This window comes from Delphinus delphis, chromosome 7 (genome assembly GCF_949987515.2).
Source record: "Delphinus delphis chromosome 7, mDelDel1.2, whole genome shotgun sequence".
NCBI classification, from domain to species: domain Eukaryota; kingdom Metazoa; phylum Chordata; class Mammalia; order Artiodactyla; family Delphinidae; genus Delphinus; species Delphinus delphis.
Genome location: NC_082689.1, coordinates 71,879,863 through 71,900,135, shown reverse-complemented (window position 1 = coordinate 71,900,135; position 20,273 = coordinate 71,879,863). Strand labels below are relative to the sequence as shown.

The window sequence follows — 20,273 nt, the reverse complement described above, 5'->3', positions numbered from 1 at the left end:
AAAAAGCACTGGTTATTTAATTACTAGAATTCTTCTGGACATATGACTGTAGACTATATAATATTATAATATAAAACTAACAGCAAGAAAATAAAGATGAAAAAAATTCTCTGATGAGAGTGGTTCTGGTGTTTATAGAAGTAACGTTACTAAAAATATTTTGTATTTTGTATAATTAATTAAGAATGGTAAAGGAAAAACATTCTTTATAAAGGATTTTTATACTTAAAATTGACAAATTATAGGACTACAGAGGTAAATGACTCAAGAGTTCATTTCTTTAAAAAAGAATATACTAATATTAGAAAAAAAAGGACATTGATTTTAAACAAAAGTAATTGTAAAGTATGTCCAATTCAAACATATTTCTCCCCTTACTGCTAAATCATTAAACCTGGGGAAAAATGACAAGACTGTGTTGCCAAAAATACATTCAACAGATGTGTATGTAAATATAAAATCAGAGAAATTTAGTTTTCTGATGTGCATATTCTATTCCTGGTGACTAAGAAAGTATAACAATAAGAGTAGAATTCAGTTTAAACTTGTATAAGACTATATAAAAGCTGTTTTTATAATAGTAAAATTCTTCTATAAATAATTTTTAACTCACCCGCTTGGAACGCAATTCACTGGTCAAAGGACTAGATTCTTCAGAGGTATTTTTATTCCCTGCTTTAAGTACATCAGGAGAAGGAACTATGAGTTTCATGTAAATTTCCTTTTTGGCTTGATTTACCAAAGATAAAGGTTTCACATTGGACACCAATCCCGTAGACTGTATTACACTTGTGTGTTTGTTCACAGATTCCTCCTTTGCCTGAGAGCTTTGGAAAATAAATGGAAGCTGCTGTGACAAAACCTGAGGCTGCTTCTGCTGGGATTGGAATGATGAGTGAGTCTGGGACTCAGACACAAGAGGTAATGGCTGGTGTATTCTTTTTTCCTGGGCTTTTTCAGTTGCTTTCTGTCCTTCTGCTTTTGGGTCTGAAACACCATGTAATAGCACCTGTAAATACAAATTAAAAGGCAACTTCTTAACGTCTATTAAAACAAAGAGCATCGAGGAGTAAAACATGGAGGAAAAAAAGGGTACTTAAAAAAGTGTTCCTAATGACTTACAATAGATGTATAAAACTCACTAAAAAATACACAAAATGTTCCTTTAAAAATGTTTCACCACCTCCTTTTTTTTCTTATGTAAAAGGAAGAACTAAAGGCAATGATTAACTTTAAACTTTATAGACTTTGAGAGTTAAGATAAGACAGTTAATTCCTAAATTTGAATAATGTGTAGATATTGCCAATGAAATGATTTGTACCTACCTGGTTGTTACTTTTATGTTGTGCTTCACTCTCTGAATCAGAATCATCATCTTCACTTTCTTCAATACTTTGATCTTCTTCTTCTTCATCTTCCTCTAGATCATCTGAATCACTACTACTAATGCCTTCACTTGATGTGTCTGATGATGTGCCTGAATCACTATCACTGTTGCTAGAACTTTCCATAGCTTTCTTCCTTGGTTTCTGGATAAAGACAAGATTTTTAAAAAGACTTCTGTTTTTGGAGAAAATTCAAGTTTCAGTAAGAGGTATGCTCTTTTAATTTTTTAACGATATTTTCAATCTCAAAACATTTTTCTAAAATGTCATTTTAGAAAAAAGTAAAAAGTCACATGTTTTAAGGGTATTTATTCAACCAACTGATCAAATTAACTTATCTGACAGGAATTCTCCAGTAAAAAGTATAAACTCTGTCAATATGCTGTACAGTATTCTGTATAGAATACTGAAAACATCAATATAGTGTGTATATATGTACATATGTATACATATATACACACTCATATGACTGCCATGCTTCAAAATGTAGGACAGATTAAAAAGAGCAATTTATGATAGGGTTACATACACTGATGTTCTACATTTAGCTTTTAGTCTTCTTTCTTTGTGCAAATAGTGAGTCAGTAGCCAAACACACCTTTCTAGGTGCTGGACTCCAGTGAAGTCTAAGATGAGCCTCTGCCTTCAAGAAACTTACATTCTAGTGGTGGTGGTGGTGGACTAGACAGAGAGTAATTTCAAAACAAATAATCCCATATAGTAAAAAGTACTGGAGAGAAGATAAAATAGGTAGAAAAAGGCTTAAGGGGCTGCTTTAATTAGGGTCAAGGAATTTAAGTGTTTTAATACTTCTGAATCAAAAAGATAGAAAAATATGATAAAGAAGGAGATTAATTTCTGGAACATTTAAAATCCTATAGGACAATGAAAATCCAAAGCTGGAAAGGGACATTTGGTCGCATAAAAGGAAAGTTGTGTGTTTAAAGGACAGACAATGGTAGTGGATAAAAAGATGAAAAATAATGAGATGAATTATAACTAATAACTATATAACAATGAAAAAGTTAAAATTCTGCCAATAGGAAGACTATAAAGGAGAAATGTCAAAACGACAGAGCAACAAGATTGAGTACAATCCAAAGTTACTTAGGAACATTTCTATAGTGTTTGCTGGTAGATAAAATAGAGAACAAGATACAGAAAAATCAGCAATAAATTACAAAAGCAGCAAATTAGAAAAGTTATGGCCTTAATAGCAATACAGCCTTTCATAACTACTGGGTTTGGAGAATAAAAGACAGTAATACACCTCTACAACAGGATGCCAGGTTGAAGCCGTAGTTACAGATTGCAAACCTACACTCTTTCCTTTGTGTCTTCTAAAATTTGATTTAAATCATATAAAATACATGAGTGAGGAGAGTCACTCCTGTTATATTCTGTTTGCCATGGTACTGTGTTAACTGCTCCAAACTAGCAACTGTAATGCTTCCTCCACAGACACACCCTTCAATAAGCTAATATTTCCATCATTCCCTGAGCTACCTTCTTCGCTCACAGTAAAGCAGAAAGTGAATTGGAATAAAGGAAATCAAAGGATGAGAAACACCAAAGTAGAGATTAAAGGGAAACAATAGTAATATAATAACATTAAGCCTATCATTTATTTGGCAGAGAAACCGCTCCTTCTTTGCAACCAAAATCTGCTGTGGAGTTTTCTAAGCATGTATAGCAAGACTATGAAAGTCATTTCATTTGACTATGAAAGTCAAATCCAAAGTTATCTCTTTTGGATTTAGTAGAGGCTAAGTAAGGAAGGGCATGAGGGAGCTACCGTGATTTGGCAGAAAAAAATAAACTCCTATTTCAATGTCCAAGTAATCTGTGTAGTTTTAATTTAAAGGCAGCATGACAGATGGGTCCTATACTCCCCAAGAGTGGGTCTAGAGATGCGGGTTCTAAAGCTTTAGGGAGCATAATATTCAGCACAGAAGTTGCTGCAACCAGCAGATTCCTGGGTCCCAATTCCAAACAGGCACAGGGATCTGTATGAAACAAGCCCTTAATGTGATTCTGGTGCAGGTGGTCTTTGCAGAGCATACTCTGACAGTGTGCAAAGGGTTTGTGTTTTATAAGGTAACAAATTTAGTACCTATGTTAAAAAAAAAAAGTAGACATGAGTAGACAAGTCCAAGTATTAGAGAAAAATGAATTTCAATATCACCAATTCCATCTCCTTGGTCCCTATTAACATGTGTGGGGGGTGAGGGTGGTCCTTTTGCCTGCTCACAATTAGGTAGTCTGTCTTTTTTCTGTCATTTATACATTTTAAAAATGAGTCTTCTTAGGTTCATAAAAAAATGATCAAAGGAGAGTTTATTAATAATAAACTCCACCCCCCAACGAACCTGGGAAAGCTTTTCAGAACCCTCTCCTTGAACTTTCATTTCACTGTATATTTCTTACATTCAATAGCAAAACAAATACATATTCAAGGCTATTATGTACCAGGCACAGTTGCTCTAGTCTCTGGGGATACAAGGGTGTGATAAACAGACAGAAACTCTGCTCTCATGGGAACAGGGAGAAGAGAATCAACAAACAATATAAATAAGGGTTTTTCAGTGATAAATACCATGACTAAAACAGGATAATTGAGTAGACAGTGTGTGCTGGATGGACATTTAGATGTAGTTGTCAGGTAAGACTCTTCTGAGCTGAGACCTAAATGGAGAGCAAGAGCCAGTCATAGAAAGATAAAAGGGCCTTTCAAGACAGGGGAAACAGCAAAGGCAAAAGCCACGAGCTGGAAACAAGTTTGACACGTTCAAAGAATGGAAAAGTCAGCTAGACCTGCTACAGCACAGAAACCTGGGAGAGAACAGTAGGAAATAAGGCTGGATGGACTGGCAGGGGTGAGACCACACATGGTCTTATGGGCCATGGCAAGGATTTTATTCTTAGTGGGATAGGAAACTATTAGACAGAGTGATAACACAGGATGTTTTAAAACGGTAAAAAATCACTTATGTTTTTAAAAGACTGTTACAGCTGCTGTGGTAACAATAATTTGTATGGCAGCAGGAGTGGAACTTAACCTTGAATTGTCTTATTTTTTTTTCTCAACAGGCTGTATGTTAGTATATTTTAGCTTGTGTTGACTTACTTTAATTGTTTAATTTAAAATACTTACATTTATTCTAAATATACATGTAGACTATGAGAGGGAACTGGACTTAATCAATGATTTTCAATGAGTACTACTGAGATAAGTAACCCTGCCTCCCAGGAGGGATTATCAAAATCAGCTGAAGAACATTTTTCAAACTACACATGAAAAGGGCTGATGAAGCAATTTTTTTTTTTAAGTTTTTAAAACTGAAAAACATTGGGTAATAAAAGTATCGGATTTTCTTCTTCAGTTTCAACTCCCTTCATCTTCATTTAACAACCTACTAACGCAAATTCATTCCAGACCATGTATTATCCAAAGATACGCTTCTGAAATCTTAAGTTCTAGTATCCCTCACATTGATAGTCAATCTCTCTCCAGTGTTACTTCTATGTAGATGTAAATCAACACCCCTATGGTACCTGGAATTTCTTTATATCATTAAAGAGGTACCTCTGCAAGTTTTTAATACCTGCTCCTGGAAATATTTTCTACTTTAACAGCACCAATTTTGTTTAGGAATGTCAATACTGATTCCTTACTAGAACTAAGGACACGATCTGTTTCAAATCCATTCCTCCAAAGTCTTGCCTTGTACCTTGTTACTAGATTTAGCACTACTTCTAAGAGGTAGGATAGTGTAAAGTTTAAAAACATGGACACTTAACTTTTAGAAATACATATAGATATAAATATATTCCATGATACTATGTCTACGACCTGCTTCAAAGTACCATGGGAGCAAGGAATGGGTGGTGTTTTCAGACAGCGTCTGGTGTGCAGAGAAGCTAGAAGCAGTACAGAGACAGGCCTTTGGAGCTCGTACTAATGAGAATGCCCTTGAAACAAATCATAAGGGAAAAGAGTAAAGAGCAGTTGAAGAGGAACAGGTGGAAAGTATGACCCTAAAACCTGTGTCCCTGGAAGGAAACAACCAAGAGTCTTTTATCACATTTGCTCAAGTGCTCAGTGGGGTGGCTTGAAGAGGAAAGTAAATGTTTGCCTTGGGGCCTAAATAGAGGCCTGTCGAATTTTTGTGATGGCTATCATTAGGCTTTGAGGCTTCACCAGATGACCTTCCCCCAGACCCTCATATGTCTTGCTATGTGCTGGAAAACATTTATCTTCTGTTGAGAGGGAACTGAAAGATCTAGAGGAAGTATTTCTATAAAATATGCTGGGCAAAAGGGAAGAAACCTTTATTTGTTTAGCTGATCCTGGAAAATATATGGAGCTCAATGCTGTCTTGAGAAAGGACAAAGAAAAGTTTGATAAAATAGTTCCTTGGGGTTAAAAATTGGAGCCTGGGAGGCATGTTGTTCAGATTTAAAGTTCAAATCAGCGCTATCTGAAATCAGTGACTACTCATACCTTGCTCTTGCTGTGGTGTGTCACAAGCTTTTCAATTCCCTTATTATTATAGCTGAGGTCATGGAGAAAGTGGTATTACAGTATCACAAACTTTTGACTCTCTTCCCCCAGAAAAATCAGGCCCTGAAAGTGGTTTTTATAAAATCTAGATGAAAAGACATTGCTCTAGTTATTATCTTTGTTTCCGAAATGTTTGCAGTTGATGCGAAGGCTTTAACTCAGAATAAACCAAGACTTCTCTCTCAAGAAGAAATTCCCAATGGGAGCAGACCAAATTCACCGATACAGATGCACTTACTAGAAATTCTGGATATAATGTGGTAGTTCCTGTAGCTGGAGGTATCTCAGCTTACTTGGTTGGATGAATGAAATCTGGACACAGTGGTGAACTATACTTAGTAAAGTTGAAATGTCACAGCTTCCCTGGCATGATGTGGAAGAGGAAATCCAAAGGCTCAGAGTGACCAGAATATTGGAGTGAATTTACCGTGTGCAATCTGCATACCCACCCTACTCCTGATACTGCTTCTACGGCAGACAAGGTCTAGTCAGGAGGCAGAAACCACATGATCAATTTGAACAGCGAGATTTTATCATAAGGAAGCAACAACTAGTAACAGAACATGAACTACTAAGAGGGAAAGAGACCTGTGAAGAATACCAGAATAGCCGATGTAGGGAAGAGCCACTTCCTGTATGGCTGAGGTAGAGTACTAAAATAAACTCGGAAGAGGGTCTTTCTTCTCCAACCCCTCATTCACCCAAGGCTGAACTTCAGACTTTGTTGGAAAGGATGTGGCTGTTGCCCACTGGATGGCAGAGAAGCTCACTGAGGTATCACAGATCAAGGCTGGTACACAGGAGACACCACCTGCTGGAGTGCCAGAAAAACTTGCTGGGAATCTGCTATCAGGGGTGACAGTAAAGTTAGCTAGAAAGCCAACCACTGGCATCCCAGAAAAACTCACTAATAAGCTGCCTGCTGGGATGTCAGTGACACTCACTAGACAGTATACAGTACTGGGTCTCCTGAACACAACTGGCAGAGTAGCCGCCAGCTGGTGAGGAAGCCACCCACTGGCAGCCACAGCATAAGACCAAGAAGAAAACACTTGAACCAGGAACAGAAGCATTTTCCTCTTCCAGTGTGTCTCTAGAACCCTCTAATGACAAGGTCTAACATAGTGCCAACTGGCAAAGGAGAAAAGGAGAATTCAGCTGGGGTTATGATGAAATATAATTGGCCATGAGATGGTAACTGTTGAAACTGAATAATGGATACACAGGATTATTATGCTATTCTGTCTTCTGTGTATATTTGAAATTTTCCATAATGAAAGTTTTTTTGTTTTTGTTTTCCTAAAGCATGGGCTCTGGAGTCAACCTGCCTGACTTTGAATCCTGACCACTTAATGGCCAACTATTTGGGGGCTCTTTTTCCCAGTTTATAATAATAGTACCTACCTCAGTAGGGGTATAAGGAGGATTGAAATAGATACTATATGCAAAGCAATTACAGCAGAACTGGCCTGTGTTAAGTTCTCAATAAATCTTATCTATGACTACTATTTGTATTATTTATACTGGTGCTGACAGTTTTAATTTTTTGATGCATAATACTAAAACCACCCCGCAAAAATGAATATCTATAAAAATAGGAGTTGATAATTCATAAAAAGTTATTCCATAGATTCAGGTGGTTTGATCTTTAGAATACTTATATCGATCTGTTATATTTGTGTCTCAAAGAACAACTTACCTTATCTTTGATTTTGTCAGCTCTAGCATCCAAAGGCTGGGTTTTGTTTGGTTCCTGACTACACTTTCGATTTCCTCCACCTGAGCTTATACTTTTAGTTTGTCCCACAGAACTTGAAGCAGTAGTGGATAGTACAGATGTGTTGATACCAGATACAGATGACGTATTGTTTCCATTTATTGACCCATTTACACCTTCAAAGTAAAAATAAATATATTTATGCAAGAGAATGTTATTCAGCCATAAAAAGGAATGAAGTAATGACATATGCCACAATGTGGATGACTCTTGAAAACATTAAGCTAAGTGAAAGAAGTCAGACACAAATTATGATTCCATCTATATGAGATATTCACAACAGGTAAATCTATAGAGATAGAGTGCAAGCTAGTGGTTGCCAGGGACTGGGAGAGGGAATAATAGAGACAAACTGGTTAACGGGGATGAAGTTTCCTTTCGGGGTGATGAAAATGTTTTGAAACTAGATAGAGGTGGTTGTTGTACAACACTATGAATGCATTACATGTCACTGAATTGTTCAGCTTAAATTGGTTAATTTTACATTTATGTGAATTTCACTTCAATTAAAAAATTTTTAGAAAGATAATTAAATGCGAGTATTCCCCCTTTCGGAGCAAACTCCCCAAACACTTACTTAAGTGAAAAGAAAGGTAATAAAAAACATCTAAAATGCTATTATAATTTGCAAATGTATTCTAACAACAGTTATCAACTATGAAATATTAATGACAATTTAAAAGAAAAAGGCATACTAACATATTAGTTTTAATTAATTTAATGCTTAATTACAGAAAAAGTAATATATTTTATTGAGTGAACGTGAAGGAGGTAATGAGATACAGAGGAAAAAGCAGTGGAGTCTGGAGTTAGAAAACCTGGGTTAAATTCTGCTATGCAATGTCAACATGTAAACAGTGCTTCCTTGAATAACTTATTTAACCTTAGCTGCAAAATGACAATGCTTCCAATCTCAAAGAGTTATTATAAGGATTAAGCAAGACAATGTGAAAGTGTCTAGCACAATGCCCCATAATTGTTACTAAATGTGAACCCTATTAAAAATAGGTATTGAAATGGAGGATTTGTAGTACTTCACTTAAAGTTAACATGGATACCTTTTTCAGGACCATTTCGATTACTTTTTCCTGAAGCCCTCGAATGGAATGAAGAAGAATCATGATTCTGGGCTGGAGGAGCAAACAGTGGTGGAATTCCCAGTAATGGTGGAAAGAAGGTTGCCCCTGCACGCGTATGAACATCTGTTGTTCGCCACCATTCTGCACCTCAAAGTCAAACATCAAACAAGCAAAAATATTTGAATTAACTTTCTAGCTAATTTAACAGTGCTTTTTATATTTTATTCCTGAAAAAAAAATTCAAATTTCATCTTGGAACAGAATTGCTGAATTACACATAGTTCTGATCATCTTTCTAATTATAAGACAGCTGATTAGAAGTTATACACTCATTATTCTGCTCATTAAGACAGTATCCAAGGATCTTCACTTAGCAGCTTCCTTGAGTTCAAATTTATGAAGAACAAAAGTAGTCTACGGTTTTAAAAATAAAATGGGAAACTTGGTATATTAAAGAACTGTGACTCTTTGATGACTTACATCATAATTTTTCTAAATTAGTAAAGAAACAATATTTAAGACTATTTTAATCTACTTTAAAACCTTAGAATTTAAGGTTACCATCTACAACCTATGTTAAGAATTTCCTTAAATTACATACAATATAAAGCTGGCTTTGATAAATCAGGTGGTTTAAATAATAATACAAAGACCACTGTAATCCAGCATATCTCAAATGCATTTTTGGAGGAAAACATCCTATACTCAAAACAATAGAGATAGCAAAATCAGTAAGCCTTTTTATTTTGGGGGGGTGGTGTCTAAGCAATGAAAAGTGCTTCAAAGAAGATTTTTAAAACAAGTTAAGTCACATTAAAATATAAAAGATTTATAGTTTCTCCCCTTAAAGTTAATGAAGAAAGCCTGAATTTTATTTATACTTCCTCTCATAAATTACAGATAACAATGTTTTATCAATGTAAAATGACTAAACGGTAGAAAATCATCAAATGCAATTTAGATATTCAAACAGTGGCTTTTAGTTAAAACTTTTAGAAAAGGAGAGAAGACAAATTTTATAGAATACATTATTTAGGGAAGGGTGAAGATTAAGAAGAAATTTGAAATAACCCAATGGACAGTCTTGTATTGCCCTATGTAAAATCTCGGAAAGAATATTTTCCAATTGGCTAACCAGCTAGATTACCAAATCAGTTATTACCTTTCAGGCTAGTCTTCCAAGAGATATAGGATACTTTTCATTGACTTGATAACCACGAAAAAATTAGAGGAAAAACCCCAATAATATAGTATGGGAAAAATTCAATATTGTCAGTGTACTGTATTATATGATCTTTAAAGCTTTTCTAGGAATATCTCTTTATTAAAAGTAGGATGTTAAGTGATGTGCACCTTCATTAGCTAAAGACAAAAGTTTAGCTTAATAAAAAGTGAAATGTTCATGGTAACTGACATTCTGAAAGGTCTAAAAAACAGTATAAGCAGAAAACTACAAAAGCTATTCTTCTGCACTGCAGGAAGGCACTGCTAGTGAAATGACACCAATGTATATTCAGCAGTGGCTGAATGATGGGAACTGAACCAAGAATAACTATACAAAACCATAAATCATTTATCTACTGTTTAGATGAAAGAACTGTATGTAGATAGGAAGAAAAACTATGTATTTGGGGCTTGTATTAGCACAGCTGGAATCTGTTGTTATTTATAGGTTTGAAAACTAGGTCCTACATAGCTGATAAAAAAGGAAACTTCAGTTTCCTGAAATATTCATATTATTTAAAATAGAGTCTATAATTAAAGCATTACAGTTGAACGTTCAGACTTTGTAAACAACCCACAAATCGGTCAGACAGTCAAAGTGTAATAAGACTCAAATATTTTAGACATAATCAAACTCAGAAACAACATAAAAATGTACTTAGAATGTCAATGGTAAATAAGCACACAATAGGGATTAGAAAAAAACACAACTGGAAAATGTGTACGTTATAAATAAGGTGACACCATGAGTAAAAATACAAGTAAATAAGATTAATTAAATAAAAAGATGAAAAAGATAGCGCTTCTGATCACAAGCTTCATAAATGTCTAATAATTCATGGGAAATAACAGAATTTTTGACAAGTGATGAGCTTATTTCTCTTCCAAATTTAGGAAAATAAAAAAACAAAATATAGTCACTCACAAACTAGCTTGTTGATAAAATGAAATATACAAAATAAGAATCACATAAACCAGCACATGATGAATTTCTAAATGTATTCAAGGGCAGTAACTGCATGGTAAAAACATTAATCATATTCAACTGAAAGATTCTAATATTTCAGAGGATATACTGAATCTCAATTTGAACATAGAAGACAGGAGAATTTAAAAATCTTTCAAACTTGATAGAGTCAGATACTTCATGAAAATTCACGGTAATATACAAATATAATGATTAAAAACTGTAAATGTTTTAAAAGAACTTACCGTGAAATACTATTTCAATATAAAAAACTTTACTATACTAATATCCATTAAGTAATTTGCATGTGTTGATTTAGTCATCTGAAATGTAGACACATTTAGAAGTGGATAATATTTAAAAATAAACTATTTCTCGTTTAAAATTCCTAGTAATTTCTTCCTGTGTGTCTTCATCTATTTAGTAGGTGATTTAAAATTTTTGGCATTTTGGTTACCCTTTTGAATAAAACTAATCATAGGAAATTTAAATTTAAGTTATACAAAACGTACAACTTAAACAAATGAGGCCTCTAAAACAAGGTATAGTGTCTGTTCACTTGGCAAAAAAGTATGCTTATACAGGCATACTTTTACCACTAAAGACTCTGTCTTGTAATTGTCTGTTTATCTCCTAAAAACTATAAGCAACATAACATATACTATGTTAGTATATTCCTCAGTGCTTGGCCTACTGCACAGAACATAGTAGATGCTCAAAGAACTTTGTATAAGAAATGAATGAGTGAATAGTTTATGTAGGCTAGGGAAGTTATCAAAATTTTTTTCTATACAGTGGAAGTATTAACATTATTGAAGTTGAGATGAGTAACTCTTTACACCTGTTAACCATGTTTTCAGTGCAAAAGATATTTGATTTTAATTATACAATAATTACATTGTGGTTTAGAAATGCTCAAAAGTAATTAATACTTTATATATCAAACTATATCAAATATAATAAACTATGATAAAACAATTTTTAAAATTTAAGGTACTAGCAACTATCTATATTACTATTATTTTAATTTTTTATTCAGCAATACTATATTTCAGCAAATACCTATTGAATACTCATCTTGCTAAGCAACCATGCTCAAAACTGACTGAAATAAATTCCTATTAGTATTTTTAAAGCAAATGTCAAGACTTAGTTTAAGACTTTGTTTTAACTTTCTAGCCACATTACTATCTCCTCTCTGAATTAAAGAAATAATATGACTCAAGAAATAGTACTTGAAATATATACTTAGCCAACTTTCCATTCTACATATATAATTCAAACAAGATACTTGTTTCCTTTTAAAGAAACACTCGACAAGAATAAAAATGATGGTTACCAATTACATACTAATTAGGTGTGCTAAACACTGCATTCAGCACTAAACATGGCTTATTGCCTTTAATCTTCACAAGAACCCTAAGAGGCAGATACTATTATTATTATTATTGTTATTCTCATTTTTCAGATGAGAAAACTGAGGCTGAGAGGTCAGATTACTTGTTCAATCAAGGTCACACAGCTAAAACGTAACAAAGCCAGATTTAAATTCAGATCTATTTGTCTCTGAATTATGCTCTAATTTTTAAACTACTTTCTATAACAGTAAATCATGCATCCTTAACTAAAATTTATTAAGGTAAAGTTAATCAGGAAACACATTAAAGTTTAGACTTTCAAAATAATATAACAAGAGAAATTACAGCATGTTTGTCTAAATTAAGCTTTAATTGGTGTCTTACTGAACTCCTGAATCCTCATAATCTGTAGAATTTGGGATAATTCTGGTCTTCCTGCCACACAAGTGGTGCAAATCTATGGTTGTTTTAATGAAATATGAAAAAAGTAGAAATTTAAGAGCCAAGCTCATCTTACTTATAAATGCAGAGAAATGAGAACTCAAAATAAAAGTGTATTCATTATAAGAACTGGACTGCAGTTTTCCACTGTAAGTTAAATATTTTTTTAAAAAATCAAATAAAGCTGAGAATAATTAATCAAACTCTATACTTCCCATACATATACTTTTCTACTTCAATAAAAAGCATGAGAAAAACCTGGCCTAATTACTCACTTTTGTGGCAGATGCCTATTTTTCTAGCTTAACACTTGAATACCGAGTCAGTTGTGCTGCCACCTAGCACACAGAGTGTTTTATTTTTTTGCACAGGATAAAAAGGACTGAGTTAATTCTTGCACAAGAGCTTTAATATACCAGGCATAATACTATTCTTTTTGTTCAAGTTAATTACCAAACTACTGCTTGAACATTTTCAAGCTTTCCTCCTTTCCTTGAACACTGTTTGTAACAGATGTTTACCTGGAAAAGACGCTAGTTGGGGATGTGCAGCTAAGGCTGTGGGTGTACCAAGTGTCCCCAAACCACCAAATTCTGAATGCCCTGAGCTGGCTGAATGCAGACCAAAGACTGGGTGGCTGACCACTGGGAAGGCACTCGACACTGTGGACAGGTTAAACAGGTGATCCCCAGCTGCTCTGAATAAATGTCCTGGGAGGGAAAAAAACACACTTAAAGTTGTACTAGAAAAAACAGATGAGATTTATCTGATTTCAGCGTTCATAGTGGGTTAAAATTTATAATAGTTTATCTATTAAATTTTTATTATACCTTTTTTCTTTTGCATTTCTGTTCTTCAAACCCTGCAGAATGTTTCTAGAAACATGAAAGTACTCTAAAAATAATTAAAACGAATGGTATAACCTTATTTACTTTGAATTTTGAGATTTGAGAATGACACTTTAAGTACATAACTTTCACTAATTGTAAAGTTTGACCTGCCGAAGTGAGGCAAACTTTCTGCTAATACATGCACATTAATATTTTATCAAAATTTTTTACTCATAAGAAGGAAGATAAAAACATCTAGTTAATACGAAGTTGAAAATCAATAAAATAAATCCAGAATCTGTCACCAATTCATTACTCAAACTGTCATACACTCTAGGCAAAGAGTTCCTAGTTTCCATGTGCCAGAATTGAAGCTATGTCCTCCATCGAACATCTTTTAAGTGAGGAGAGTTGATACCAAAAATGGATTATATTCTAGCCTGATAAGGCAATGTATACGACAGCATAAAGATTTAATAAATAAACTTACTAATTTATTTCTAAATGCATCCGAGGGTGGTTATCAATATAAAAATCATGTTTAAACATTGTGATAGAAAGTTCATATTCAATCCAAATGTGTGGTTTTTCAATCTCTACGTTTACTCTAAAGAGAATCTAGTACTAAGTGTCATAACCCCAAGTTGCAGTGTTATACCATCAAAAACACAACTTATTTTTCATAGTTTGTAGGGATTTGGCAGAAGATTTGTTAATACTTGGAAATCTTCCTTTTACTTCCAGGAAATAATTAAGTTTCCCTGGCTTGATACTGTGGAAACAGAATATCAAAAACCCACACTCCAGGCTATCTTAAGAATTTACTGCATGAAAGCTATTGCGCTCTGTGTTAAAATAAACATAAGGCTTCCTTATTATCCTGTTTATATCAGACCTGACTATGCACTACAATATAGTTTCAATACAATATGTTTAAAGTAAATTTAAAAATACAACTTAAAAATAAGTATATTTTTGTTATCATTTAGTTATCAACAAAATCCCTCCTCTTTGCTTTTTTATTCGCTGAAAACTAAGAGGAAGTCATCAAAGAGGTCACAGTGTACTCTCATTGACTAATATAAGCCCTATATTCTTTACTGAAATAACACTATATTTTTCATTGAAGTAGTAAGATTTAAATAGATTGTATCAAGTATATCTTACATTAGCCTAGAAGGTAAAAAGTTCTGATTGAGGGTTGAGGTCCCACTATAACAAAGCAATAAGTAGATCTCATAGGGAAGATCCTCAAAGTGCCTTTACAAGGAAGGCTCACAAAGAAACTGAGGGAGGAGAACAAGGGAAGGATACAAACTTGAGTATATTTTCTAAGTCAGCCCATCTTAGTTTTTGTTCATCAAAGCCTAAGCAGAAAATCTGTGAATTTGGTACTTTTGTGTAATCAGAATTCTAGACTGCAATTAGCACCGAAGTTAAGTCAAAACAAAATAGGGCATGCTACTGGAAGAAAGGCGGTTACTCAAACATCACTATTTTTAAGACTAGTGCTATGGCACCAGAAAGATTGTGTAAATTTTTTTTTGGGGGGGGGAGAACAAATTCTCAAAAACCCAGCTAGTTTCTCTAAAAAATGAGCCTATAACATTAAGAGCCAGTGTTTATTTTCACATGTGATTGCCTATAAAATCCCCGATTCTCACTAATCAATTCAACTTCCTGAATGACATGTCCTTAATCAAATGTTTTATTTATAAACATACTATGATCTGTTACATTTCCTTCTACATCAGTTTTCTTGATAAGCAAGTTGAGCTAAACACTCAGTTTGTGAATTTTAGAATAATTTTTCATTTATATTTTATAAAATAAAAGTTCTTAAATTATATTTGTCAACTATATATATGTATCAGTGACTTAATACAAAAAGTTTTGTGAGGTAAGCTCAAAACTACACAAAATATTATAAAAATTCAGAACACATTAAAATTATAAAGGGTCAGAAACTGATAGAAATAGTTGCTAGTAAGCAGCATTCTTAGATGTATAGTTAAAACATTAATTTTCTAATTGTGAAGAAATAAATGAGCTTAAACCTTGGAGTCTCATGAACAGAAAACATGAGTAATACCTGAATGAAGTTGTCACTCTTGCAGCAATAATTAAGAATAGATCTTACACAACTTGATAATTTAAAAAGTTCTTTTTTTTAACTCTAAAAAGAGTGATATCTAGAAAGAGCTGAATATAAAATTTCAACAAAATATGAGCTTTATTCACCATAGATTCAAACTGGGGAAAAAAATATAGTCTTGTTCACAGAGTTATATCTATGCCTAGCAAAATTACGAAGAAGCTACCTTACTCTATTTTCTTATTCTTTCTTATAAAACTCTTGAAGATAATTAAAGCATAGAAAGTACTCGAGTGACAACAGAATCGATAGGGCCTATTCCTTGTTGGTAAGAAAAGGTTCACGTCTGTATTTAGTAAAGAATATCAGGCCCACATTATAATGATTACAATGATACCATGCATTATTAAAAACACACATTAGAGATTTTCTTTGCTTTACATGGATAAAGTTATAAAACAGAAGAGAAATAATTTCATATTACATTTAATAGTCTTTATTAAATTTTGCCTTTATAGCAAGAATATAGAAGTCAGTGATACAAAAGTGTATCTTTCTCATTAAAAGGCTCTGTAATACTACATACAATTTTAGTATTGTTTTTGCCACTGCCTTTAAAAAAAAAGCCAGCTACTAATTCCATGTAAAAACCCTCCAAAATTACTGTTCTTTATTCAACAGTTTCCATAATTCACACATTTCATGAACATATCTATTAAGCACCAGGTGCTATGTTTAGTAATTAGCATACAAGGATGAATAAGACATAATCCCTAGTCTTAAGGAACTCAATGGTTTGAACATAATTGAAATAGTATAAGACTGTTTTTCATACCACAATGTATAAAACAAGTTAGTTAATATTTTAATATTATAAACTGGTACTGTCACATACAGGACTTAGTAACAGATCCCAAATACCTAAAACAGTGTCTTGTACATAGTAGATATACAATAAATATCTGTTGAGTGAATTGATTACTCATTAAGAGCAGAAGAGGCACATCCATGGGACTGATTCCAAAGGGCTTCATCAGAATAGGAAGTTGTCCTGAATTTTCATTTAAACTTGCAAGGATGATTCTTACTAGTTTCCTTTTGCCTTACATGTCACCAACCCTGGGTCTTAATTTTTTTTTTTTAATTACCACTTGGCCTTTTATTTCTCCTTGATTCCATTTAGGCCACATGTTGGATTTGATCACATAAAATTCTACCACCTCCAAGTTCTTAAATTCTTAAATTTTACTCTAACCATGGTTTCCACATTTCCATTTCCTTATTTCTCAGCATGACCGTTGGTCTCTCTCAATCTTCTACCAGTCCCTTGACCCTATCTATCTCCTTCCCTCTCAATCCCATCTCGGCATCTCTCCTTGTTAACCTTGAAAGAAAACTCTTACACTTGTATGTCTACTTCCTCCTCACTTCTCAGAATCTTTAATAGCTGTGCCAAGTCCAAGCCTCCCTTCCACTTTGTCTGTAAAGGAACTTAAGTTTTCCTAACCACTAGATTCCATTAATCTTTGCCCTTCTCATTTTTAACCTGTCTCTATAAATCTGGCATTGCTGATTACCTCTTCCTTATTAAAACCCATGTTTATCCTTAAGCTCTGGGTCATGGAATTATTTTGATGTTCTTCTTAACTATATTTTTCCATAATACTACTGTCCACTTTACTGGGTTTTCTTTTTTCTAAATGTAAGATTCTTAAAGATTTTGTCCAACTGTCTCTTTTTTCCTCTTTATATTTTCTTCCTCAGTCATTTCATGGGCTTCCACTATTTTAACTATCACTTCTATGCACATGAATTCTAAACTAGGATTTTAGCTCCCTGAGAGCAAAACTGAATCTCATTCATCTCGGTAATCCCCAATACCTGGCATAATCTGAAATATAACAGGTGCTTAATGAATGTTTCCCACTGTTGTATTTTGGGTCACACTATTTCTTCTTCTTTAGACCCTCCATGCTTATATAACATGCTCTTTGACTTCTTTTGCCTTTTATAACATTAACTATCCTTTCATAATCATCTCAAAAAAATATTGCCCAAGAAGTATTCCTGAATCTCCCAGACAGATATGTTTTGGACCTCCTTTGAATATTCATGATTATTCACAATCTTTCATCATACCATTACTAGAGTATAAGGTTATAAAGGAAAGAATCATTTCTTAATCATTTTTACTCTGTACAAAACACTGTATAAAGCAAACTGTTAGCAGTTGCAGGGATAATACTTCATAATAATACCTGCTGTGGATAACTCTAAAATGGTAGTTTTCAATTCTTTGTTTCTCTCTTCCTTTAAAAAGCTAGAATAACCAGGAGTCATTTTTAAGTGATAACAATATATCACATTTTTTCTCTGTTCCAATTATAAAAAGCATTCACAATGTTACTAAAAGCTCTTTGGGTAATTAGAAGCTAATTTAATGACATCTATGTTGTGGCTTTAATCTTGTTATACAGCAAGAGGGTGCTGTTTCGGTTACACCCTTTGGTTTCATTGCCAGGACAATGCCCTTCGCCTTCTCCAACTGTCTTGAAACTTCAAGCTACTGTTCACAAGGGGATTTTTGATCACAGACTGGAGATGACTCAGTGAACTCTACAACTACATTTACAACAAAGCATATTCTGTATTAACAAAAGAGCAGAATATCTTCTTATAGGAAACAAAAGACAACACAAGCCAAACCAGCTCTATTAGATTTATGACTACAAAAATAAAATTATTTGGATGTTAGCATGCCCTACTTTTGGAGAAGTAACTTTTTTCTACATTAATATACCTAATATCAGAAGATCCTCCCAAATAAAAACCTGTTATGATTAAAACTCTTCAATTTTGCTCAGAGAACACATTTGCAAACTGATAAATTACATCATAAAATGAAAACAGTTTTAGAACACCATAATTATTCTTTTTTACAGATATTAACATTCAAGCATAGTTTCAATATTATAGATGCAACTTTTATTAGTTTCCATTTTAACTGACAGGTAACAATGTGCACGTACTGCATAATGAAAATATATGTCTGTAATGTCTAAATCCTCAACTTACGTTATAGTAAGCTGACTACTTTTTAGCAGAGCTTTTCAGATTGTACTAGCCAATCTATATGTAAGTGATTAAAAGCAGTTACACAAAATGCCAGTGTCTCAGTAGCAATGCACGGTAACTGCAAGTGTCTTTATTAATATTAATGAACTTCACGTAGCGACACAATAAGGGTTTTTCCCTCCCACAAGAACAAAATAATATAAATACTGTACTAATGTCTTGAACCTACACTACCAGTGGACAAATCTCCTATCAATAAGGAAAAGCCCAAATAGCAAATTAAAACAAAATGATTATAAGGAATAAGTATCCTAAAGCATCTAATCTTTTTTAAAAAACCAAGGAGACTGCTTACTATGACAGAATTCTACCTATGCTGTGTTTTGTGTGCTAAAAATGCCTTTACTTTTTCACTGCTACACAAACTTGTTGCAGCATGTCTTCTAACTCTTATCTCTAGTTCTTTAAACTGTTAGCACATTTTACAGCATTGCAAAATCAGCCTCTAGTATACAACCTGCAAAGTATGGTTAATCATGAAAAATGGTAGCACATTCAAATATAGGTTACAAGAGTACTTTAACACTAGTAATAACCGAGTGTAATAAACAAAGTGAAATTACTGTAAATTAAAGAAATGCTCAAATTATTGGCCCATATATTAAAATTCTTAAATATCTTAATGTTTAAATATTCTGAAACTCACAATGTACAAATTCTACAAACTTGAACTTTGATTAAAGAACAAACAGAAAGAATTCTATAGCAAATGGTGACAAAATATTCCCCCCAATAATCTTCATTTCATTCCTTTATTCTCATACCTTTTTTAGTAGTTAACCTTTACATTTTAACATTAGAAAAGCATGATATGGAAATAAAGTCTTTCATTTTATTTTTAAGTATTTGCTTTGAGATTGTTTTAGACTTACAAGAGTTGCAAAAATAGTACAGAGTTCCAACTTCCCCTACGTTAATATCTTATATGATAAAAAATAATTTTCAAAGCCAAGAAGTTAACCCCGATTAATTAACTAAAATAAAGAATTTATTCAGATCTCATTAGTTTTTCCACTAGTGTCATTTTCCTGTGCTAAGATCCAATCTAGGATCTCACATTGCATTTAGTTACTGTGTCTCCTTAATTTTCTCCAATTTGTGACAGTTCCTCAGTCTTGTCTTTCATGACCTTGATACATTAAAGAGTACTAGTCAGGTAGTTTGTAGAATGTATCTCAACGTGAGTTTGTCTGATGCTTTCTCATGATTAGAAGAGGTTAATTAAACATGATTGGGAAGAGTACCCAATGTGTCCTCAGCACAACATATCTGGGGTCTGTGATGTTGCTATATGGTGCTGGTGATATTAACTTTGATCACTCGATTAAGTTAGTATCTGCCAGGATTCAATATAAAGTTACTAATTTCCTTTCAAACAGTCTTTTCATTAGAAAAAAAAATCATTAAAAGTCTAGGT

General features: G+C 33.4%; 1 protein-coding gene across 22 annotated transcripts in view; it reads right to left on the bottom strand.

The window, feature by feature from the left end:
- The window catches only part of BAZ2B (bromodomain adjacent to zinc finger domain 2B), a 382,464-nt gene that overhangs the window by 98,294 nt on the left and 263,897 nt on the right, over positions 1 to 20,273 (bottom strand). For 15 of the 22 annotated variants that reach the window (XM_060016702.2, XM_060016712.2, XM_060016708.2 and 12 more), the window contains 5 exons: positions 13,318 to 13,506; positions 8,786 to 8,953; positions 7,650 to 7,843; positions 1,327 to 1,530; positions 614 to 1,009 (listed from right to left, as the gene is read on the bottom strand). In XM_060016702.2, coding sequence (XP_059872685.1) covers positions 614 to 1,009; positions 1,327 to 1,530; positions 7,650 to 7,843; positions 8,786 to 8,953; positions 13,318 to 13,506 — 1,151 coding nt within the window. The remainder of the gene's footprint in view (positions 1 to 613; positions 1,010 to 1,326; positions 1,531 to 7,649; positions 7,844 to 8,785; positions 8,954 to 13,317; positions 13,507 to 20,273) is intronic. The other 7 variants (XM_060016709.2, XM_069540856.1, XM_060016720.2 and 4 more) reach the window with 3 other exon arrangements.